At 50.1% G+C, this 24,520-nt stretch overlaps 1 protein-coding gene across 1 annotated transcript in view; it reads right to left on the bottom strand.

The window, feature by feature from the left end:
- Positions 1-522: 522 nt before the first annotated feature.
- DAP (death associated protein) overlaps positions 523-24,520 on the bottom strand; it is a 60,120-nt gene continuing 36,122 nt past the window's right edge. Inside the window, exons 3-4 of the mRNA XM_060009663.1 lie at positions 2,218-2,260; positions 523-774 (exon numbers count right to left, since the gene is read on the bottom strand). Coding sequence (XP_059865646.1) covers positions 661-774; positions 2,218-2,260 — 157 coding nt within the window. The 3' untranslated portion in view covers positions 523-660. The remainder of the gene's footprint in view (positions 775-2,217; positions 2,261-24,520) is intronic.

Below are 24,520 nucleotides of genomic sequence, written 5' to 3'. Positions count from 1 at the left end.
CATTCTGGAAGTATTCCCTCTGGGCAAATTTTTCAGCAAGATGACCCCTGGAATGAAAGAGCCCTTTCAAAGCTGTAAGCTTTTCCCTGGTTTCCCTGGGAGTGCTTGGTGACGCCCTGTGCTGGGATCCCTCGTCACACAAAGGAGAGAAATGCAGTGAGGCTGTTGCCTGTTGCAAAAGTCTCCCCTGCTCAGTTTTTCTGTAATTAACGCTCTCATCTCTTTCTCTCCCCACTAGGTATTAAGACTTTATTGTCCTCTTACCGAAAAGCATGAAATGACTGAGTTTTCCCCTGACCTGATCTAACCCTCCCAAATTTGTGCCCACTTGTTTCTAAGTCCAGGGCAATTGATAAACCGGAACTGAAGCTAAACTCTGAACGATTCCATTTCACTCAAGTCTTAGCAAGTTCTGCTAATGGCACTTGCAGCGCCACAGTGATTCGCAGACAACACCTGCCAGGACTCCCTGGAAACAAGCCTTGGGGTCTGATTCTAGCTTTAGATATGGAAATTCAAGGCAAAGGAAGGGGCGCTTGGCTCTGTCTTAAATTTCCCAATGGAGCAGTGTCTTGAAGAAAATACCAGTTCTCTTTGCTGGGGAAATACCAAGTGTCGGGGAACTGAGGCCCGGCTGGTGAGGGCGCTGGGTCCTCGCCATCACTTGCGAGGCTGCTGGATGTGCTGTGTCCTCGGGGAAGAGTGCTTGTCCATGGAGGCGTGGGGCTTCTGGTGGGCCACCTGGGCTGCCGCCGGGGGGAAGTCCTTGTCGCCCTGGCGGGAGACACAGAAAGCACTGGCTCATCAACCGTGAACAGCTGAGCGAGTACGTGAAGTGAGACGCAAAGCCAGCATCTCCTGGCTTCCCTCTGGGGACGGGGCGGGTGGGTGATGGAGTGGGGAACCTGCCGGCAGGTAGCAGCCTGTCTCCTGGGACTGCTGGGGCTCCTGAAGCTCTCTGGAGAGCCCAAGCAGGCACCCAGGCCCGTGTCCCTTCCAGAAGGTGAGAAAGCTCGCTGTCTCTGCCGCCACGCCATGGAATCAGGTACCGTATGTGTGACTCACTCAGAACTAAGCTGGGTGTTGGATGGCTTTCTTCTGCTAGAACAGTTCTTGTGATTTTTTTTGAATTAAGGGGCAAGACAGAACCAAATCCAGGGTCTTAAATTCAGATTTGCTGCCACAGCTGCGAGCTGGGCCTGGAGTGCTTGTTGGGAAGGAAACACACAGGGCAGGGCTGGAAGCTGTGCGATAAGCCAGGTTCAACCAGCCGAGTGTCAGAGGAGGTACCCGGCTGTTTTTCAGGCAGGAATTGCCTTCATGTGCGTTTGTGACAGGGGCTGGGGTCCAGCCCACCCCGGGCAGGACAGAGCCATGGTGGCTGAGCTGTGGGGTGACCTCAGATTTGTGCGGGCATTTAATTTCCTCGCAGGTAGTAGATGTGCCCTCCGTCTGTCCCAGGTCCCTGGATGGCTGTGCTGAGCCGTCCCCAACAGTGGCATTTTCTTTACACATCATATGCTAAGGGCTCGAATGGGCTGTGAGCCGCAGATCAATGGATGGAATTAGTGCACCGTCCCCCAAAGGGGGGCTTGCTGGGGGGAGGTCTGCGGTTACAAAACCGTTAGGTCTCACAAGAAGAGGGGGCTCTTGAAAGGCAAAGAGAGTGACCCAAACCCATCAGTTTGGTTCAGAGGGCGGCAACTATCTTCTGCAACGGGCCAGATAGTAAGTATCTTAGGCTTTTCAGGTCATACTCTCTGCACTCTGCCAGTGCAGCACGAGAGGACCATAGATGATACACATCCATGAACAGCAAGGCTGTGCGCCACTAAAACTTTAACCATGGACACAGGAATTTAAAGTCCGTGTACCTTTCACGTCACACCATACAGTTCTTATTTCAAATTTTCAACCATTTAAAAGTAAAAACAGTCTCAGCTCACAGATCACCCTGAAACCCTTTGCCGACCCTGGTTGAGCCTAAAGAGAACGGAGACGGGCGAGGACAGAGGGGAGGCAGCTGCACCAGCTCAGGCTCCGCATCACCACCGTCCCATCTGCCCCTGACGGGCGCATGCGCAGAAGCACGCTCTATGGACAGGGGGCGATTGATTAAGTGACCTCCGGACCTGGGTGGACAAGTGGGGTTGAATAAGGACAGGAGGAATCAGGACATCGCGGGCCGAGGCCCCGATGGGATGAAAGGGCTCTTACCCGGGCGATGACACCGGAGATGAACACGGTCGGTCTGGGTGGACTGGAAGACAAGAAGGAAAACACATTGACCATCACGACTCACAACAGAGGCACACGCAGGTGACGCGAATGTGGAGACTGGTTTCAGGGCCGTGTGACAAACAAGGACCCTTGGGAGGGTGCGGGAAGCGGGAGGCACACCTCTTCCTGTTATTTCATCACATGGACCCGCTGGCTGCTGCACTTGGGACACTTGCGGGTCCCCTCCTGCGGAGGCTGAGCTCAGGCAGAGAGCGCAGAACGATCGTAGCAGACAGCGGGCGCGTCACCAAAGAGCCCTCTTTCGGTTTTTGGTTAATCCTTGAACTGTAACTGTGGGCAAGCGCGGTAGTTTTGGTCTCAAGAGATATGGACCTGGGCGCTCCCCGGAGCAGGGCAGGAGCAGGGTCATGCTGGATAAATGGGAGACTCCAACCAGGGAGCTTCCTGTCCTATGGACTGAGGGGCTACCCTTTCAGAGTCCTCGCAGAGTCCACGGCTTCCGGAAGCTTCTAACGGGTGAGATCCCAGAGCCGATGCAAAGCTCCTGGCCCCTACAGGACCCCAAGTATTAAAAACATTTGGTCCTTCGTATATATGTACCACATCTTCTTTATCCAATCCTCCACTGATGGACATTTAGGTTGCCTCTACGTCCTGGCTATTGTAAATAGTACTGCAGTGAACATTGGGGTGCATGTGTCTTTTTGAATTATGGTTTTCTCCATATATATATATATATATATATATATATATATATATATATATATACACACACAATGGAATATTACTCAGCCATAAAAAAGAATGAAATAATGCCGTTTGCAGCAGCATGGAGGGACTTGGAGATTGTCATACTGAGTGAAGTCAGAGAAAGACAAATATCACATGATTTCACTTATATGTGGAATCTAAAAAAAGAGTACAAATGAACTTATCTACAAAATAGAAATAGAGTCACAGATGTAGAAAATAAACTTATGGTTAGAAGCAGGTAAGGGGAGCTAGGGATAAATTGGGAGATTGGGATTGACATATACACACTACTATATATAAAATAGATAACTAATAAGGACCTACTATATAGCACAGGGAACTCTACTCAATACTCTGTAATGACCTACATGGGAAAAGAATCTAAAAAAGAGCGGGTATATGTATATGTAAAATTGATTCACTTTGCTGTACACCTGAAACAAACACAACATTGTAAATCAACTATAATCCAATATAAATTTTTTAAAAAAGTAAGGTCCTTGTGAAGCTCTTGCCATTTCTTAACCTCTTTCATGGTACTAAGCTGGCCCACCCTGTCACCAATACCGAGGGGACGGAATATAGGACCAAAGCAGTACATGTTCATCGTTGAAAAGCAACAAGCCAAGCACGTTAAAACCACTTGTAGTTCTACCACCTGGAGATAACCACTGTTAACACGTGGGATGTGCTTCCAGCCTTTCTTTCTATGGATAGACAGATGCACTTGTTTTCTTCTTAAATTTCCATTTTTCTTACCAAAAGAATCACCTTGTTCTGTAGTCTGCTTTCTGCACTTAGTATCTGCCGAGCTTACTTCTATGGTATTATAGACTCTTCTATGCCTTTAAAAAAATAACTGCATGTGTCGTAGCTTAAAAGCATCAGAACACAGTTCCAGGTAGTACATAGGTGTGCACACCTCTGAAATGCCTCAGTCAGAGGTAGGGGGACGCGGGAGCTGTAGATGAATGCAAGGCCGGCCAGTGGGGAAAGTGAGATGCTCCCAGAAGTGGCCAGTTTTGCTTAAGGCTGGTCTTGTGGGCAGGCAGAGCGGAATCCATCCCTGATTTGCCCAGCCCGCCTTCCACCACCTCTGCTGTTCCACCCTGCCGCAGGGGTCCTTGTTTTAGCTTTCTTTTGCTGCAGGCAAAAGTCTCAGGATTCAGAAAGTTCACTGTTTACATCCCAAAGAGTTTAACAAAAACACCCCAAATTCCCCCAAGTAATTTCTGTTACTCCATGAGACTAAGAAACTTCAAGTCTTACTAAGCAGCACAGAAATGTTCCCTATATGACGCTGGTTTTGTTTTATTTAGCTTTTGTGGTGTGGTGAACTGGGTTGGGTTTTTTTTTTTCCTTTTATTACAGATATGATTTGGCTGTGGAATCAATAGTCAGCCAGGGATGAACAAGTTTGGCTCAAGTGTTAAGTCCCTGATGTAGTACGTTTGGATTTGTTTGGAATCCAAGGAATCTTGCTTTGACTGGTCCAAATCACCCACAGGCTGTCTCCAGGGATTTCACGGCCAAGGGTTTCGCATCTGAAGCTTGAGAACCATGCTCTAGATTCTAATATTGTAAAGGAACCAAGAAACGGCATTCCACAGCATTTCCACCCATTTAGATTCCCGCCAGCAATGCACAGGGTTCAGTTTCTCCACACGCTCACAGCTTATTATTTTCTGGGGTTTTTTTGGGTAGTAGCCATTCTAACGGGTGTGAAGTGGTATCTCACTGGGATTAAATTTAGCAACTAATTTTAAGAGTAAGCTTTTTGCAGCAAGGAATAATAAATATCAATCTGTATTGATCCTTCAAGGTCTTTAGGACATAATCCCCCCCCGCCCCACCCCGCCCCGCCCCCCGCCCCGTGGCAACAAAGTTCTCTCTCCTCTAAAAAACTGAAAAGGCCATAATTGACCATAAGGACATATGGCAGCTGCCTGTGAAAAGATGACAGAAGCCTGGCCTCTCGTGCCATACTTACGCGCGGTATCTGTTTTCACACAGCTCTTTGTCAGAGTGTGCAATGCTGGCTTTCATCAGGCTTGGCCAAAGAGCCCCAGGCTCAATGCCTTTTCCATCTACAATTAATAGCATCTCAAATTGGTAAACGATTGTCTATTACATTTATGTAGTAAAAACACTTTCTAAACTCTTTGAGACATGGTAGCTTAAATTCACAAACCCCAGTAAAGAGTCTGCTCTCGAAGCTGTGTTTGCAAAAACACACATATTTTAAATTCCATTAGGGTTCCACGCGAAGCATATCCTACGTTTCCAAGATTCTATAAACTGTGATAGCGGCTTTGAGGATTTATTTAATCGGATGAAAATCATTCTGACAGATGTTGTTTTGAAGAAGCAACAGTACTTTCTCGCAGGAAACAGAGACAGAGAAAAATATCATTCCTGTCCTCCCCACATCCTCAGGCCTTTCCAGTTTTTGAAAACCATATTTATTTAAATTTAAAGAAACTGAGAACCTGATGCAATTAGTGGGGATAAGAGCTCCGGGAACCCTCCTACACATCAACAGAAACTGCAACTTCACCACACCTGGCCGGTGCACACGCCAAATGTTTGATGCACGTAGGTTTCCGGTATTCACCTGTCAAGGACCACATCAAATTCTTAACGGGGTCGTTTGTCCTTAACAAAAGTTTCCTATTCTTTATTTTATAAATTTCCTTGATGAATAAGGTTTATGCCTTATTGACATTCTCAGAAAAGGCAGAAGGCAGGACAAAATGCCAGACATGCTTAGTGAATGCATGACCCTGTGGAAAGCAGACGTCTTTAGGACTGAGTTTTCACGGTCTCATCTTTAAATGAAAGTCCCCAGGGCTAAGAAAACTGAGTTCATATCTTAAAAACTCTGCTGAACTCTAAAACAGCGAATACGGAAATAAATTCCAATATATTTTATTTCACTCATATCCAAAACACCACGTAGAAAAATAATTGAGATCACATTCTTTTTTCCGTCCTAAGGCTTCACAACCTGGGCTGTCAGCGCAGGCCCCGGGCGATGCGGACGTTTTCTGTCCAGCCCTGAGAGGTGTGAATCCACTGGCTGGTGAGTTGGGGCTGGAAGGGGCCTAGTGGTGACCTCGTCCAGCTTCCCGCCCACGTGGAGCGTGGCCACAGCCTTTGTGCCTTTGTGCCTCTGCAGACGAGGAGCTCGTGGCCCTCTGGGTGTCCTCATGGTGACACCGTCTCTGGCTCCCTGCCCTTCGCCCAGTGGCCCCAACCCAAGTCCACGACCTCCTCCGTGGGACAGGCCCCGCATGTTTGAGGAAGGTTAGCAGGGCTCTTTCCCAGACTCACGGGCTTGACTGCAAATTCCTTCACGACCTCAGGCCCCTCCCCGCCTCCATTCTGCTGAGGCTTCTAGGGTTTTGCCCGAGACTGCAGTGGACACACTGAAGATAAGCTCCTCTGGCAGCCCAGCCTTCTGCAGGACACCCCTGTGCCTGGCCCAGGCACATGGAGGCTACCCTTCTCGGGGACTACAGAGAGAAGTTCAGCCTGGGGAAGCGATTCTGGGCGCCCCGAAGAGAATCAAAATGCTGACCGTCTTCCCTGGATTGCTGTTGATAAGCAACGTGGTCAGAGTGACTAGTGCCCGCTCCCTACGCTGGCCCACTTTCCCAGCTAGTGATATGGAGTCATTTCCCTTCTTTCCTGGAACTCCAGGGCGTTAAGCCCTTAGAAATCCTTTTTAAGGGGGGATTCCACCCTCAGAAAAGTGCAGGGCTCCTTCTTCATCTAAGAACAGGCTTCCATGAAGTGGGACGGTCGGGTGTGGGTAGGATTTCTGCTTGGCTGGTCAGCCTATGCCTTCCCAAGCATCCTGACAAGGACTGGGGTCGCTGAGTTGCCATGCAGGAGTGTTTTGGGATCGGGGCGTGCGCACACACACACACACACACACACACACACACACAGAGTAATCAGTAAGACCGAGAAACCAGGCAAGTCACTAATCCCATTGCAAGTAGTCAAAAGGGCAGCAAAGGCATTGCCAAGAGTTCTATTTCACAGAATCCTTTTCATGTTAGCAGTTTTGATCTGGGTTCAAGGCAGTCCACCAAGTCATCCTCTGCAAATGCTTTCTCCTCTTCATGTAAATACGCTCTGAAAGAATCATAGCTTTTAATGAGTTGTTTGTTCTCTATTTTCTCTACAGGATGGGAATGATCTTAGACGGTAACAGCTACTACTTATTGATTACTTATCGTGGGCCAGGCACTGAGTTAAGGGCTTTACACAGAATTGTGATATCTAACCTTTCAACCCTACAAAGTAGAAACTGTTATCTGCATTTTACAGATGAGGGAACAGTAAATCAGAGAGATTCAGTAACTCGCCGGACAGTTGCACAGTAGAGAAGTGCTCCAAGCCAGACTTGGAACGAGGGCAGCCCAGGGCATTAGCCTGATGCCCTCATTTTAGGGCTGAGAAGTGGGTCACGGAGCAGCCTCTATTTTCAGGTTCTGCCTTCTATACACGATCTAGAGATGCAGATTTTTACAGTAAGTAATCTAAATGCAATCAGAGGATCCCTTACTCAAGCAGGCAGTACAAGGTATTCAAATCTGCCTAAGCATTTACTTTCTGACTTGATAATGGATTTTTTTTCCTTGAAAACTATCATTTATGTCTGTAGCACTCAACTAGGGTACAGAGTGCTTCCACATAAATTATTAATGCAACTGGTTCTCTTCAGCAGGTGTTATCCCAATTTTATGGGTGGCTGGAGGAGGCTGAACCTTGTTCGTGGTCCCAGAGGCAGAGCCTGGAGGATGCGGGTCTGGAGCTCTCAGCTTCGTGTTCTTTGTTGGGTCACGGGTCCCACCATCACCCACATCTCAGCTCGCGAGCTTCAGGAACAAAGCCCAGTGAAGGTTTCAAACTATCTGTCAAGTCAAGATGCAGTCGACACAGTCTAAGAAGGAGGCCCAGAGGAAAGATGGCAGGTGGACGCCAGCTGAGTGTGGGTTCTGATGTCAGACCATCCTGGCTCTGCCAGTGACTGGCTGGTAGGCTGGCATTTGACCTTGAGGCTCAGTTTCTTCTTCTGTAAAACGGGAGGCAGTGGACCCTCCCTCGCCAGGTGACTCTACGTACGCATGCTCCCAGGCACATCGCAAGCACTCAGCAAATGGTAGGTGTCGGGATGAGGATGACACATCTCTAGCCCCTCCTTATGTCTCCACTGCTAATTCACAACTGGATCAGTTCTGCCTCACCTTCAGATCCCCTAGCCGTGCAGAATAGCCCTGCTTATCTGGGACAGAAAAGCTCCAAGGAAGCAAAAGGAGGGTCTGGGATACACGAAACAGATGTCACCAAACCATGGACTTGAAGAAAAACTCTCCGGGCGCTCGATCTATTTGAGCCCTATTTTGACCTGATGGGAATGGCCTGGGCTTGGTGGTTAGTTTCCCAGCCCACTGAAGACAGGGAGAAAGCCTGAAAGTGATGCGGCCACTCGAGCTCACAGCGAGGCTGCTGCCCTGCGGTGAGAGGCTCCGTCCAGACCACTAGTCCTCCCCCACCCACAGCTCCCGGTCTCAGCACAGGAAGCAAGCACGGAAGGAAGCTGGTGGGGACACTGGCAGTGGTGGTGGGAGCACGGCGCCATCCAGGCTACATCAGGACCTGGGAGCGGTCATCACGTGACGCTCCCTCCCTTCCCGGTGAGAAAGCACACGAGCGCTCAGAAAGGGATTTTCCCCCGAGAATCTCCCTAGAAGTCAAAGCCACCTGGTGAGTCAGGGAGCACACTGTTCTCATGAACACTCAAGCCCAGAAAGCTGCGTCAGGATTTCAATTTCATTTTCTGACAAGCAGCTAACACACTGGGGGCGGGGCGGGGGAGGTACTTCGTAGAGGGGAGTCTGGGCGGAGCCTGAGAAGGCGGAGATCCGTGTGTGTGAGTGTGCACACGCATGTGTAATGGGAAGGACATGATGCCACAGCACAGTGAGCTGAAGGAAGGGGCACAGTTTAATCTGCTGCTGTCAGCAGAGCGAATGGGGTCTAAGGCCCCTCTTCTCTTAGTGATGGAGGTGGGCTGGTCTGGGTCCTGCTCCCATGACAGATTCCTGGGAAAAGGCACCTCTTTGGTGACCCTCCTCATGAAAGGACAGAGCCTCGAGGTGATCTAGAAGCAGATTCCGCGGCTATATTTGGACTTTAATACCTATGGCTTTGTGTTTTCATAGAGTTTACGGAAAACTATATTCCCCCCAGGGGTGATTTTAAATACATTTCCTAGTAAATAGAAGGAAAACGAAATCCTTCCTAGCCACTGTAGTTCTTGAAATATCTTTCTGCCTTGGTGTTCATTTATCTGGGTTATTAATTTTCTGGACACCAAAATAATAATTAGCATGGCTGGTGACCAGAGGGGACCCTCTCACTTGACTGCATCCATACATTTCTTCGTGTGTCGTTCTTCAAAGCGTGACAGTCAAGGTTGTCTCCCGCCTTCCGCCTGATCTTAGGAGCTTCGAGAACTCCCACAAGATGGCACTGCCGGTCCTCTTAGCTGGTGGCTCTTGGGCCAGCAGGGCCTTGGCTGGCTCAGCCAGGACCAGGGTAACAGGGAGCTGGGGGTCCGCGGTGGGCAGGGGCTACTGGCACCCTAGGACAAGTGTATTCCCTTCTCCCTAAGGGTTAGGTCATTGTGCAGGGAGCCTCACTAAAGGGAAATGAAACACGACTCAAGGGCTTTAGGCGAAATGCTAAATCTAGAGAAAATAATCAGGGACCCAATTCCTTGTAGGATTGGGCATGCGGAGTTTGTAATATCTTTTTAAAGGGCACGAGCAAAGGTGCTCTTCTGGGGGACAATGTCTGAGCTCGTGTTTCCATCTTTGTTTCAACGAGAAGGCCAAGGTTCGGCATCGGCTGTGGTGCCTCTAGTTCCCTGACTCAGGCCTGCTGATCCCAGGATGCCATGACTCTGGGACAAAGCCCAAACCCAGCCTGTGCCTCTGAGTCTGTCCTAGAGATGTGTGCGGTCCGGTCTCCAGGTGGGAGGATGCTCTTCTTTGGGATTCTAAAAAGCCTGCTCTCCAGATGACACTCCACCCACAGATGCTTGGCTGACTGTCGATCCAGATGCCAACACTTCACCACCTGCTTGTTTCGAGAAGGCGGCCACCCCAAGTACTGAGTGTGTAGGGCGAGGATGGCCTATGTGTAAACGACGTGTCCCACAGACACACAAGGTACAGTGACAGCTACCTTACCAGGGCCCGGGAAGCCCCGTCTTCCCTCTAGACACGTATTTCCAGAAAGGCACTCTAAGTTTCATACCAATGCCCTTTACACACAAGACCGTCTCATCGTGTGACCTATGGCTTTCCCTCCTCTGTCTTCCCTCTGCTCTTACCTTATTCTCTCTCCTGTGCTGGATGCAAAGAAGATAAGATAAACACAGTCATGATTCTAATCGTTAGCTTGCATCTTATGGATTTCGTACAGGGGGGCCTTTCTGGACCAGTATGTGTGTCTGCATTCATCACAATACAGAGTGGTCACCGTATCTGATGAGAGAAACCCGGCCAGGCCTCCCGACAGTGCGGGGGTGAGCTGAGCATCTGTTTGGAAATTCACCGCATTCTGCCCCTGTCTCTACAGAGCTCAGGGGGGACTCAGCATGACAGAGGAAAGCTGTGAAATGCAGCGTTTGAGGACTGGGCTTTGGAGACAGATGGCTCCCGGTTCAAATCTTACTTCAGATGAGTAGGCTCCTTGGGCCTCAATGTCCATCTGTGAAATGGGAACAATCCCTATTTTATGGAACAGTTGTGAGTTCAAATGAAATAATGTAGATAAACTGTGCTTAGAACAGCATACTGCCTCCACTGGCAAAATCAGCTCCTTACAACAGGGACATGCTCTGGGCATAACCGGAGAATACTTTGTGTAACTATCAGATAATCTGGGTAACTATCACACATATGTATTAAACGTTCTAATGCTATGTCATTTCAGTAAGTAGCACTTACACTTTAAACCATCCCATCTTTGATTCTGAATACATCTGTTTCAGTGTCATTCTTCTGAATTCCAATATAGGGAAGTACCAGTGAATAGTTAATGCTGACTAGACAGGTGCTAAAAACCAGGGTATTTATTGTCTATAGCTTAAAATCAGATCTTGTCGGCTGTCTTCAGGGTCAAGGTCATGTTTTATAATGGTACGATTTGGGGGAGGACAGTATCCATGGTTCACAGTACAAAGTATGTACTTTCTAGAGGACAGCTATTATGGCTTTAACAAAAGGGAAATGATCGTGTAAGCAAGATGTGTAAAAGTAAAACGACTGTTAATAGAATTCCTGTTAGAAAGAAGTACATGCTGATATTAAATAAAATACAGACACCAAAACACTCGTCTGGTCTGGGTCTACTCCCATCTTGGGAGGTGCAGGGGGCTGGCTTTACGTGGGACCAGCTCTCACTAGGCTGGTTCTGGGAGACCCTAGCAAGGAAAGAGGAGACCCAGATTAAGTTGCTCTCAGGAGACTGCCAGGCAGGTCTCTCTTGGCCATGGGAGCTTTGCCTCTTGCAGAAGTCAGGACATGGCCTGGGAACACCAAACACAGCTCAGGTTAAAGGCAAGTACCTGGAATGATGGACAAGAGCATTTGGACTTCTCGGCTGCTGGATTCACCGGTAATTACATCCTTAATCCACCCTCCAAACTCACGGCGCAGAGGGATTTGGTGAGCTGCTAGCGGCCGTCACTCCCTCCCTGGGCATCCAGGTACACCTGATAAGTGATAAGCTGCGGTCCTCAGTGGTCTCTGGCTTCGCACATTCAGCTGCGGCCTGATTAAAACGCTGCCTCTGTGGATCATACCACGCCCTCAAGCCTTTATCCACAACTAACAGAAAAAGAGCAGGTATGCAGGAAAGTAAACCCACCGCCAATTCTGCTTACTTAAAAAAAAAGCCAGCTAGTGAGTTAGGACAACTTCCATTCAATCCAGTAGCTCCCACCCTGGCCCCCGTGTTTAGCGCAAGCCCAGAGCGCAGCCGGACAGACCTTGTCAAGGTCACTAAATTTGTGGGGCGCGCACGCGGGGCGCTGATCGGTCTTCCTTCTCTGCCTGATAGTGTATAGTCTGGGAAGCTCTGATCCCCTCCCCTGCCCAGGTTCCCGCCTGGGAAATCACTGCTCGGGGCCCTAAGGTTTGTTTTTGATCCATCAGTTTCATTTGTTGGGTTATTTGTGGATTCATCAGTGTCATTTATTTATCCACTCAACAGAAATATACATACGTATACACCCTGAGTACCCAACGTGCCTCAGAATTAGGAAGCGCCGACGCCGCGTCAGGCCTGCCTCCCGCCTCCTGCCTGTGTAGTAGCTGGAGGACCTGCCCCCCTCTCGTGGCGGCCCTCCTCTTCCTGCTGCGTGGCAGGGCTCTGAGTTAGGGGCCAGGTGAAGACGAAAGTCCTCAGAGAGCTGGTCGTACAGGCCCCCCGAATGTCATCAGGAGGCCGACGCAGCACACCTGTGAGGTTTACCAGACGCTAAACCGGAAAACAGGTCATTGTGATTTTCCAGAAATGGGTTTTCCTTATCTCAGTGTGGCCAGTCTCCATGACAACCACAAGAAAACCAAGCTTGTCCTTATCGACAGGAAGAACCAGCACAGGCTACGATCCTCCCTCAGATGGTGGTGGATGCGCATTCTCCAGGGCCGCTCCTGCACGTGTGGGGAAGCAGAGACTCTCTCCGAACTTGGCAAGTAAGGGTTCCAAGTGGAGATGAAGAGCAGAAGCAGGCGTGCTGCCCTGCGCCCCACCCTGAGTCTCTCATCAGCACCCTCCCTGCCGGATGTTCCCTTCGGGGGTCTCCTCCCTTAGGGCCCTTTGCTTTCCTTGGGGGCAGCCGGATAATTTGCCTTTGCCACCAGTGAAGCATTAACAATCAAGGCGGATGCGTGGGGCTGGGAGAGATGGGCCGGCAGACAGAAAACATTCTCACTGATGGCCAGGTGGCCAGGGGCCCCTGAGCCTCAGCTTCCTCATCTGAGGTGAGGGGCTAATTACCCCTGGATCTCACGGGGGTTTGGGGAAGCTCAGGGGAGCATCACGCGTTAGGCACGCTGCACGCAAGGCGTGACTCCAGGAGACAGCTGTCGTGAGCTGAGCGTGTAAACAAAAGCAGATGCATCCCCATGTTACAGTGGGGAGGGAGGACTGGAGGATGGTCGTCGTACTTGGGGAAAATTAGAGCAGAGAAGCACATCCTTGTGTCTGCAGGACGGTGCCGATCCGAAACCCGAGGCAACACTCGGGGACCGCAGCGTGGATCGCGCCAGGGCTTTGGGGGAAGAACTGAACAGGCCGTAATCTGGAGTTTCCTAGCGAGCCCAGTCACAGCTGGAGAGTCGGTCCCACGGCCACAACGAGGGCAGCTGGGATGAGGCACCCTGGGCCGACCTCTTAGGAGGTCGGTCATGATGAGCTCCTAGGGGGATTAGGGCTAAATGTAAACTCAGTGTTTAAGAGATCAAAGGAGAACCTATATGTTACATTGAGATGGCAGGCATGAACACAGCCTACCCCACAGCCCGCCTTCCGTCATCGTTGGGCAAGTAAATCCACACCGAAGGGGGAGTGGGGGAAAGTGTGATAACAGCAGGGTCACATTTCGGAGGCGCCCAAGGACACCCTCAGTCAAGCACAGTGATGGATCCCTGCCAGGAAGGTAAAGGATTTGAGATGCAAACTAAGGCTGGGGGAGAGGAAGAGCTGGGAGCCTTTTCCACTTTTCTCCTTTTTAACACCCATGGGCCCTGCAAGAAGGGGAGTTTTATTACGGTCGGGAGAGGAGGATGTTTCAGTCGAAGAGCAGGTTCTGGCTGGGGGCTCAACCTGGCACTGTTGGGATCCAGGGCAGCACGGATGCCCAAGGCACGGCGGGTCCATGAATGTGAGTCTGTTCACCACCACCTGTGCCTGGGCCCATGCATTAAATAAACACTGAGCAACTGCCGGTGCAGCCACAGGGCTGGGTACTGGAGACCCAGCGGCACCAGACAGCCTAACTGTGCCAGGCTCTGAGCTCCTCAGGATGGACTGGGGCTCAAGACAGACTACGTGCAAGTGGACCCAGGGCCCTGCTTCCTCTGGGTTTCTCTGGGTCACATGCCACAGGTGATAGAACCCCATTGTTTTGCATTCTGTTATCGCAAACTAGAACACACTGCCTGACAAGTAGAAGCCCTTATGTGGACAATGGAAGATGGTATTTGAAACGAGCTCTTCCAGGGAATCTGGGCCACATGGTCTCTGGAGTAGAGGGTTTGCACAGCCTCGGTTAATACAGCCAATAGCGGAGCTGTCACCTTGGAAACCAGAGGGGAGGACCTTAAGGAACGGTGACACCAAGAGACAACCTGGAAAGGCGTGGAGCGCAGAGTCTGCTGGGCAGTGGGTGCCTGCCTGAGACTGGCCCGGAGGCTTGCCCGGGGAATCGGCGGGCAGTGTTCCACGTGAGACACGTGACCAAGCACCCGGATGAAAATCACCCGCATCTGTCTGTGCTGCTTCTTTCACGCAGGCAGGTGAGGATGGAATGGGAGTACTAACTTGAAACACTGTTTTTAAAAGAAGTAATTTCTATCCCCTTCAGAGAACCCCAGTCAAGAGGAATTCTGAAGCTCGAGATGCCAGGTGTTGCTTTTCCTCAGCATTTACTTCAAAAAGGTGCTGCTTTGAATATAGAGAAAAAAGCAACATCTTTATGGCTCAGTAACAGGGCTGTGAGATCCTAAAACAATTATTGGTGACATAAGTACAAACATCTTCTGCATCGCAGTCTTCAAAAACGATCGTAAGGGCAGATGGCATTGTATTTGTCTTCCTATCCTTTTCTGGAAGAAAAAAAGAAGCAGCCAACCCCCTCCTGCCTCTTCCCTGACTGATAGAGGTAAGACGGAATTGGCCCAGGTGTCCCTGACTCTCTGGGACAGTCCGGCTTTAGGCCTCGGTCACGGTGTCATTACTCATCGCGCCTCTTTTCACTCCCCAAACACACCAGTCTAAACATGTTGCAAAGCTGCTCCAAGCCGAGACACAGAATTCTAAAAAGATCCTCAACATTACCGGGGCTCTTAGGAGTTTCATCATGCGTGTTAGAAATGCTGGAACTCCTGGGCTTCCCTGGTGGCGCAGTGGTTGAGAGTCCGCCTGCCGGTGCAGGGGACACCGTGCCCCGGTCTGGGAAGATCCCACATGCTGCAGAGAGGCTGGGCCCGTGAGCCATGGCCGCTGAGCCTGCGTGTCCAGAGCCTGTGCTCCGCAACGGGAGAGGCCACAACAGTGAGAGGCCCGTGTACCACAAAAAAAAAAAAAAAGAAATGCTGGAACTCCTGACTGTATGACCTGAAAACCTGAGCCAGCTTCAAAGGCGGCTCACATGTTCTCTTTCCATTGCTTTCCCTGAGCTGACCCTTGCCCAGCTGTGTTCCCACGAGGACTTCCCACGTATCACGATGTAGTGGAGGCTCTTGCACGCCTAACACTGCTTCAAGGTCAAGGTCAACGGTTCACTTTATTGTGTCCCCAGCACCTGACATAGTGCTTGGCGCACACAGAGGCTCAACGTATGCCGTCAGCACCAAATGAGCGGCCTGTCCTGTAGCAGCTGCAGGGGGTGAATTAACCAGGGTGACTCCCTGGGCGCTGTTTGTGGCTCACGTCTTAGGAATGCATGAAACTCCTCTTGCACCAGAGCCTCAAAGGCTTGCAAAGGAGCGATTCAAAATGTGGATTTGTTTTTGTTACCTACCAGTCTGGCTGGGCCAGATCCGCCCGTGATGGGGGCATAACCTGGAGTGTGTTCCCAAGCAAATGGGCTCTTCCTCCAGCTTTTGCCAGAATGATCTTGAAGAATAGTAAAGAGTCTCTCTCCCTATTAAGAGAGGGCTCAGGCTAAGAGGTACGTTTTCGAATCATCTCAAGTCAAACCGAGAGAGTGCTGATGGAACCATGCGTCGAGTCTCGGATGGTAAGAACAGGGGCAGATGGAAGACAGAGAAGGGGGAGTGCCTTACCGAGACCACTTTCAAGAGTCTGAATTAAATTTAACAGGAGAAAAATCCATCAACTTTCTATATGGCAGTTCCTGGCAGATGCCCACAAGGGCTGGGTTTCTTTGCAGGACTCTTGCCATATTTCCCTAAAAGTCTCAAAAAATACAGGTGACCAGACTAAGGCCCAGGCTTAAAGGCAGCCAACCTTATAAAGAAACCGGAGTCTTTTTATAAAGTGTGACTTCGCTTAATGCAAGAGGGACCAGAATATCCAAGGCATTGTCTCCGGAGCTTGGAGACGATAAAGACGGGCAGCTGCTATTCCGACCCTCGACATGGACAGTTTTTAAGCTCCCTTTGCCTCTTCAGCTGGATTCGCAATATGTGTGTCAGGAAGAGTTGAGCGGGATTCTATTTTAGAATTTTGGAAGCATCGTCAAGGGAGTCACCCGGTAAAGAAGCTCTAAAGGACTCTTTCCTCTATTTCCTCTAACAACGACAACAAATATACCAAAGGACCCATAGGGATGAGTCAATCATTAAACTATTAAGAAGTTGCTATAAACAGGCAGTGTTAATTTGATAATTCAGAATGGACTGGTACAACAAGACTTCCAAGGCTCATAAAGTACTGCTGGCTTTTGGCGGTAGCTAGTACCTGGGGTGCACGTTAACTGCTTCTTTACCTGGCCGCCCGGGTGCCGGGGTACCCGGGAGCCTTCTCCTTGGCTGGTCTCCCAAGGCGCCCCGGTGGAGCAGAGAGCAGGGGCCTTCGGCGTGATGTGCCTCCCCTTTCTGTGGCTTTCAGAGGAGGGAAGGGAGGAAGGAGAGAGGGAGGGGCTTCCAAAGCACTGAAGAGGCTTCTCCTCGCCAGGTGCCCAGGTGCGTGATGGTGAAGAGCGGCCACAAGGGGGCGGCAACCTCTCTCCTGAACCCGGTAACAGGGCAGCCTGCTCCGCCAACCCCACAGGCGACATGTGCCTTTGTGCCTCAGTTTCCATTATGGTCCCTGATCTCGTACCCCAAATTCTTGGGGCCAGATGGGTTTCAGAATTCATATTTTTTGCAAATATTATAAAGGCACCACGTTGCCTAAATCACATACAATGACTATTCCTGAAAGGGTCCCGGGCAGCAGCCCACAGTCAAAACCATTACTATTTTCTACAGCAAAACGTATAGAGATTACACTAAGTAGGATAAGTAAAGAGTGTAAATAGCTGCACATCGGTTCCGTTTCTGCCACCATATGAGCTTTAGCGTGAAAATATGAAAACATTTGCAGTTTTCTGAACCCTCCGGACTGTGCACTTTGCTTGCTCCGGGGACACTGCGGCACTTTCTGCTCAGTACCTCCTATGAGGCCCTGGCTATCACTCCCTCCCCCACCAAGCAAGAGAAGTGGATTTGGAATAAAGAAGACAGTACAGCTGTCAAGGGGTAAAGAGAATCATCGGCATTAGTCTGGGATTACACAGAGAAGCTGTGGTCAGTTCTGTACGTTTATCTATAGAGAGTAAAATTTGATTCATGCATTTAAGCAAAACCTTTGGCAAGGCAGGATAAAACGACTGCAACCAGGGAATTCCTCCCAAATTGGCAGCCTGCCTCAGCCTTTTCTGGGTTCAGAGAACTTGTACTCATAACCCTGTCTCACATGTGCAGCTGAGCTCAGAGCCCGCTTTCCCACGTTCCAGCCACCTCACTACGAGGTGCGCAGGGCGGCTGGCACATGGGGAGCTCGGCCTCCTTTTGTACAGATGAGGAAGCCACTTGTGACAGAGGAGGCCATGTCGCCCGTGGTCACTGATCTGGGAGGGAGTGGAGCCCTGACAAGAACCTGGGTCCTCAGATTCTCTGGCAAACTGTCCCCCTTATACCAGTCACATGCACAGCCCTCAGGACTGTGGCCCCAAATACGTTCCAACCAACTCTAGTCCTGCGGCATGATTTGAGTAACCTTACTCGACTAATTTTTGGAAACACTGCTGACTGTCTCCTCCTCTCAGAGATTTAAATGCCCCTGGTACATGAGGGCCCTGAGACGTCATAAGGAAACCAGGTAAACTTCATTTAACCCATGTTTCCTAAATGCATTTGAACGTGGAACCCTTTGGGGCAGAACTCCTGTCAGCACTGACACACCCAGACTCTGATTAAAGGCAGTTTCAGTTGTGTTTCTGACTGTGCATAGAGTTGAAAGTGGCTGTTCCACTTGGAAAGACTTTTACCTCCAAGGCTGGAAGGGAAACTACAGCGATTCACCTCGAGGCCCAAGTCTAGGGCATCCATTTTTCCATTCCTTTTCCTCCCCATGGCCAGTTACCTCCAGTCATGTGCTGCTGGGGTCGCTGGATGGACAAGCCTGGCCCGCTCCACTGCTGACGGTCAGCAAGGCTGTGGACGTGGCTCACAGACGCAGGGGCACCTTGTCACTTGTGGTGAAACAAAGCGCCCCCATCGAGGGCTGAACGCCCTCACCGGCACACGCCGTCCGTGCAAAACCCGGTCGACAGTGGGCATCTTTAATGGAGAAAGGGGAAACCATCTTCGGTTTAAGACTCTGCCCTCCTCCGGCCTTCCTTTCCACGGCAGTATACCCTTTCCTGAGCCAGGTGACGAGGGGACAGCAGCAGACTTAGAAGTAAAGTGAAGTCATACCTTTGAGCTTTGATTTCTCCCTTGGAATTTATTCGATATATCCACATGTTGGGAAATTCTAGAAAGTATGCAGTCAGGTGGGAAAGCTGGACCAAGTATCGTTGGTGGAACATTTGTTCCTGGGGCCATAACAAAGTGACGTTCATTTGGGCAATAAGAGTTTTGCCTTCCTTTGGGTAAGAGTACAATTGCCCTCGAAATCACGTGAGATCCCTAGAAACAAAGCATTTTTCAAACATGTGTCATTAGGTGGGATGAGAAAGCCACAGTAACCTCCAAACTCTGGACGGGGAAATCTGAGCTTCGCTCAGCATCGGCACTTGTATCAAGCAGTGGGACACTGAAACGATGCCCCCAAACCTGAGAGGCAGGTGGCCTCCTGAGAACCCTGTGGCTTCAATGTTCAAGAACAACCAGAGTGATCCACTTAGAGGGCGAGGGTTGCTTTCAGCTCGTGAGGATTCTGACTGTAAAGTGATGGAGGCGAAGAGTCCGTTACGGACATACTGCTCATAAGAGCTAATATTTCTCTTGCTCTGCGCCAGGAGCTAACCCAGGTGCTGGAGAAGCAGTAACTCATGTAACCTTCACAAGGGCCTGATCAGGTAAGAGCTGCCATCAGCCACAACTTATTTACAGGTGACGACACTGAGGCACAGAGAGGCTTAGTAAGCGGCCCAAGGCTACACAGCTAGTAAGAGGAGAAGCCAGGATCCAAACCCACAAGCCTGGGTCCCTAACGGTAGCCAGTGCTTTTCAAAGTCCAAACCTCAAAATACTTTAAGGTCTTCTGTAGCTGCGGCACAATTTTCTGAATTTACCCAAATGTCCCTTATTTTATAAGAAAATCAGACAGTGACAGACTGACTAGTTAAGACTAACTCACTTTACTAATCAATGACCGGGCAGCTGAGAAACATTTTAATAGGAGGAATTTCTTGCAACAGTTTCTGGGAGAAAAATTATCATGGGATTTGATCAAGGACGCACTTTTTCCTAACTTCAAAACAGGACCTGAGGTCAGAAAAAGCTTATCCAAATTTAATACATTAAATTACACTTAGGTCGTCCGACGGGTTTATGTAAACCTACACTGTAGGTCAGAGAATGGCCGTGGAGAAAGCAGGTAAGGCTCTGACAGCATGCCCGGTGCACATGGACTAGTCTGTTCCTGCTTCAGGAACAATGCAAACCACCCCTGTCTCTCCCTAACCTCGGGCAAGTGAGTTCTCCTTTCTGGATCTGGATTCCCACGACTGTGAGACACAAGGTGGACAGCTAGTTCCAAAACCCTCACGGAGAAGTCAGAGGGGAGCAGCTTTAAAGGGAAGCCGGTGATCTGCCTCCGAGGCAGTCGGCCAGGCTGCACGAGTCTGAGGCCGGTAAAATGAGTAATGAGAAATTAATCGAGGGCGTATATTTAGGCAAAGAGCGGTTACGGAGAAGCCAAGGCGTGATGGGAGCGCATACAGCAGGGGATTTGGTTTGCAGGACCCGTGAGGTTTCAGCTGCGCTCTGAAGGTGAGCGGTGCTGAGCACAGATGACACCTGTCCAGCGGAGGCTCTGAAACAGACAAGCACCTGCCCCCCCGGTGGGGCAGGGGACCGCAGAGAAAGGACCAGGGGCGGTTCTCATATTTTCTCAACTGCAGGACGCTGGTTATCCCTGAATAAAGTTTCATATTCACAGTACTTCACAACATAGCACCCGGCACTGATCAAGGGGTGGGGGACACTGGTGGCACCAGGGCTGCTAACAGTCCTGTTCTCCCTTTAACTCTCCATGATCCCACCAGTTTGGTGCCTTACCGTGATGTCATCACTTCTTCCGAGGGGCTCCAACTCTTAGTCAGTGCTAAGAGCTGGATGGTACCCCAAGGAGCTGAATCACCCTTTAACAACGCAACACCAGTGATACAAACTTGCGCTTTGCTGCAACTCCATTTAGCAGGCAGCTCCTAGAGGGCGTAGGCTGCCAGAGCACGGAAACGACTTGGGGGCACATGTGACCAGATTATTAACTTTAAGGAGAAAAAGTTTAATCTTCAGTTATTAATTCTTCTCTAGTCTGGAACTGCTTTAACTATTCTCTATCAGATGGCTTTGATCATGACCCACAATAAAAACCTGGGTCAGTAACACTTGTGACCCAGTGTGCACACACAGACACACCTGAAACAAGCAATTCTGACTCTTACAGCCTGGGATGCACTCTCGTATTTTCTGCTTGATCTTATTCTATTTAAGAAAAAAAAAATGCTGGTCTGTCTCCAGCTGAACGGACCTCAGGATCTACCAATGGACCACAGCCTACAGTCTACTCTGAGGAAACGCATGCAATGATAAACTTTCCTGAGCCTCCATTTTTCTCCGTAATTATAATAATGCATGAAAGTTACTGTAGGGTTTCGCAGGTAAACTCCTGCACCATAGGGCGATTACAGGAACGGATGTGGAGACTAACAGCTAAGGCTCTGATCGAGACACAGCGTCCTTGGACCAGATGGCAAGGCACTGGCGGGCGGCTTGAGTGCTGTTATCAGGTGAATGATTTTTCCATTAGAGTAAAATCTTATTTATCAGATGTCACTAATTTGAAGTTTATATCCCTTAGGAGAAAGGTTGGACAAGTAGGCAACATAAACAGAAGAACAGGAAGAATATTAAAACCCCTTAAGAAAATAAGGTTTGGGGAAGAAACCCCAAAACCCTACAGTGAAAATATTATTTGTGTATTATCTGTAGACACAGATAGTTGATATGTTTATTACAAAGAATTCTTACTTATGCATGAAATCGCATCTCCTCTGTGAGGGATTTTACTGGCAACACTCTAATTAGACAAGTCTGAGTTACGGTAGGGTCACAAAAGCGACAATACCACATTTCTTTATATTTTCTAACTTGGAATTCCAGAAAGTATATCACACTGTTATTGAGGAGAATTAACACGAATTAGTAAAGTTCTACTGCATGAGGTTATACTTTACAAGAGCTGTTAAGTTTGCTCTTCAGAATATATACACACATTCCTATAAAGAGTCAGGCAAATGACTTGGGATGGCGGATAACAAATGAAGTCCAATTAATTCCACGCGATCCCACATCAGTCTACTTGAGGCAGCGTAGCTGTTGCCCAGGGTACGAGAGCCAAACAGAACGGGCCCCAGAGAGGAATGAGCTCAACAGGTCAAATGCTAAAGACATTCCACCGTCGGAGAAGGTTTCCTATCCCGCCTCACCGTAAACTCCCCGCTGCGCTTTGCGGAGGGCTGCAGACGGGTTTGGCTAATGCTGGGTTGCACGGGGTTTGTGGTTTTCTCTGCGGCTGGGCCTCCCCAGCTGGGTCATAGGCTCAGGTGTGCTAGGAATTCCCAAGAGGGGACCACCAGAGATGTCGGCGAGACTTCTCCGACTATGGGACTCTTAGAATTTTTCTTTTAAATTTTAACTTTTTATTTAAAAGTTGCGAACACAAGCAAGGACAGAAAGGGTAGTACATGCCGGCACCTGGCTCCAGCAACTAACATGCTGACTTTCCTCTTTCATCTGCTCCTCCCACCTCTACTTTGTTGTGTTGGTGGCTTTTACAGCGAATTCCTGATGTCACATCATTCCATCCATAAACATCTGAGCAGGTATCTCTAACAGATAAGGACTTCTGACAGAACAAAATGATACCATTTTAGCACACCCAATACAACTGAACAGTCATTTTATAAAATATCACATAATTAATAATGTGTTCAATTTTCCTCGTTGACTGAAAATTAAATCCTTTTTCCCTTGGTTTGTTTGAAGCAGTTAAAGAATACTCGGAGCTTTAACAAACATTTTTTTTTAATATTTTTAAAATACTTTAAAAAATGCTGTCCTGATTGTAGTCCCTGAGTTGTGCTGCCTGAAGGTCATTTCCTGGGCCTGCCTTGCCCTGTGCGGTGCCCACTGGCTGGTGGGCGATCCATGGATGTGGAACCTAAGGCCGCACAGCGGCCACCTGGTTCCCAGCCGGCGGCCTCTTGGGAGGGGCCGCACAGGAACCCCGAGGCTACAGCAAGACAAAGGCGGGGGGGGGGGGGGGGGGGATTGGGGCCACAGGACTCTTTTTTATCAAGGTATTTTACAGGGCTGAACTGCTAGGAAGCAGGCTTTGAAAAACGCTACAGAAGGAAGGCACCCATATCTCACAATGTCATCGAAAAATGTGGCTATTGTAAAATACGCTGACATTTAGCTCCTTGTAACATGTCCCAGGGCAGGTCCTCAAAAGGGAAGGATGGTTGTTAGTACTCAACCAGATTTATCACATTTCTCTCATGTTCTTCAGGGCAGTGACTCAAAATGTGGTCCCTGCACGGCAGCATCAATTCATCGGGAACCGGTTGGAAAGGCACATCCTTGGCCCCGGCCCCCCCAAACATGCTCAACAAGAAACTTGGGGGCTGGGCTGGCGATCTGTGCTTCATCCACTCCCAGGAGATGCTGCCATGACTCAGGCTGAGAACCAAGCTGTCCCCAAGGTCACCGTGCTTGCGGGGAGAGGGGAGGTCCAGTCACCTTCACCTTCACAAACAACTAGGGGAAAATTCGCTACCGCGTGTCCCGGCAATGATACAGACCAGGGAACAGCTTTTAATCTGTATTAACACACACGCACACGCACACAACAAACACACAAACAAAATGTAAAAACTATCCCGCCCCCCCCCCCCCATGCCCATCCAGAGTAATTCCATCCTCAGGCTCTTTTCTGCGTGATGCTGTTGGCCAGGCAGCACGCAGAAGCCTCAACCAGCTTTATCACGGACAATCCTCCGAACAAGATATAACCACCCCATCGCCAAGACGGTAAACTGAGGCTCAGGGCACTGCAGGCAGGCACGTGGCCAAAGCACACAGCAGCTGCGGCAGAACCGCCTTTAACTAGCACCCTCCCATCCTGTGCCCATGGCGCCAAGATGCCTGCAGGAAACGTCACCACAGCACAGACAGAGCACGAGAGTCACGGAGGTCCGCAAAGCGGTCAGAGGGGAAGTCAGGTGCATCGGGTCTTGAAGCCTAGGAGGGGCGGGGACGCTCGGAAGGGGAAAGGCAAGCAAGGACCAGACCCAGCGGTGGGCGCAGTGGAAAGGGCATCACGTGGGGATGTGGGCGGAGGAGGCACACCTGGGCTGAGGAAGGTGCGCTGCTAGGTGTAAGGCCAGCAGGTCCGGGGAAGGGCCCAGGGAGCCAGACGGAACCCCCGCCAAAGTGGCTGATGCAACCGACACCTGACATTGCCACACCACTCGGCCCCGGTCTTCCCACTCCCCGAGGGGCGGAACCAACGGCTCTGAGGCTGATGCAACCGACACCTGACATTGCCACAACACCCGAGAGATTACCAAAAAAAGGCTGCTTCACACAGCAAGCACCTCCCCTGCGCCCGCCCCTCTAAATTTTGTTATAGGGCGCGACTTCTCTAGCCCCTTTCTCTCGGACCAGTGAACCTCGCCCGGGAGCGTTCCCAAACAAAGCTTGTTTAAGCTCTCCTCCGTTTTTTGGTGCCGTTCCTTACACTAGGTGCCTCCTGTAGGTGATGGGGAGAAACCTCCCTGGGAATGTCCTTCAGCCCCGTCAGCTGAGAGCTCTGCGCCTGGCTGGTGAGAGCCGGGCGGACTGTGCCCTCCCACGGGCCTCCCTTGGGAAAATGCCCAGGCTCCCGGCTTAGAACCAGGCTCGGCCGCCTCTGTACACCCGCTCAACCTGTCCCTCCCGGGGGCTGGCACTCGGGGCTGCCGACGGGCTGC

The sequence above is a fragment of the Delphinus delphis genome, chromosome 3 (genome assembly GCF_949987515.2).
Source record: "Delphinus delphis chromosome 3, mDelDel1.2, whole genome shotgun sequence".
In the NCBI taxonomy this organism is placed as follows: Eukaryota; Metazoa; Chordata; class Mammalia; order Artiodactyla; family Delphinidae; genus Delphinus; species Delphinus delphis.
The sequence above is the reverse complement of the archived record's forward strand: the minus strand, read 5'-3'. Positions and strand labels throughout refer to the sequence as shown.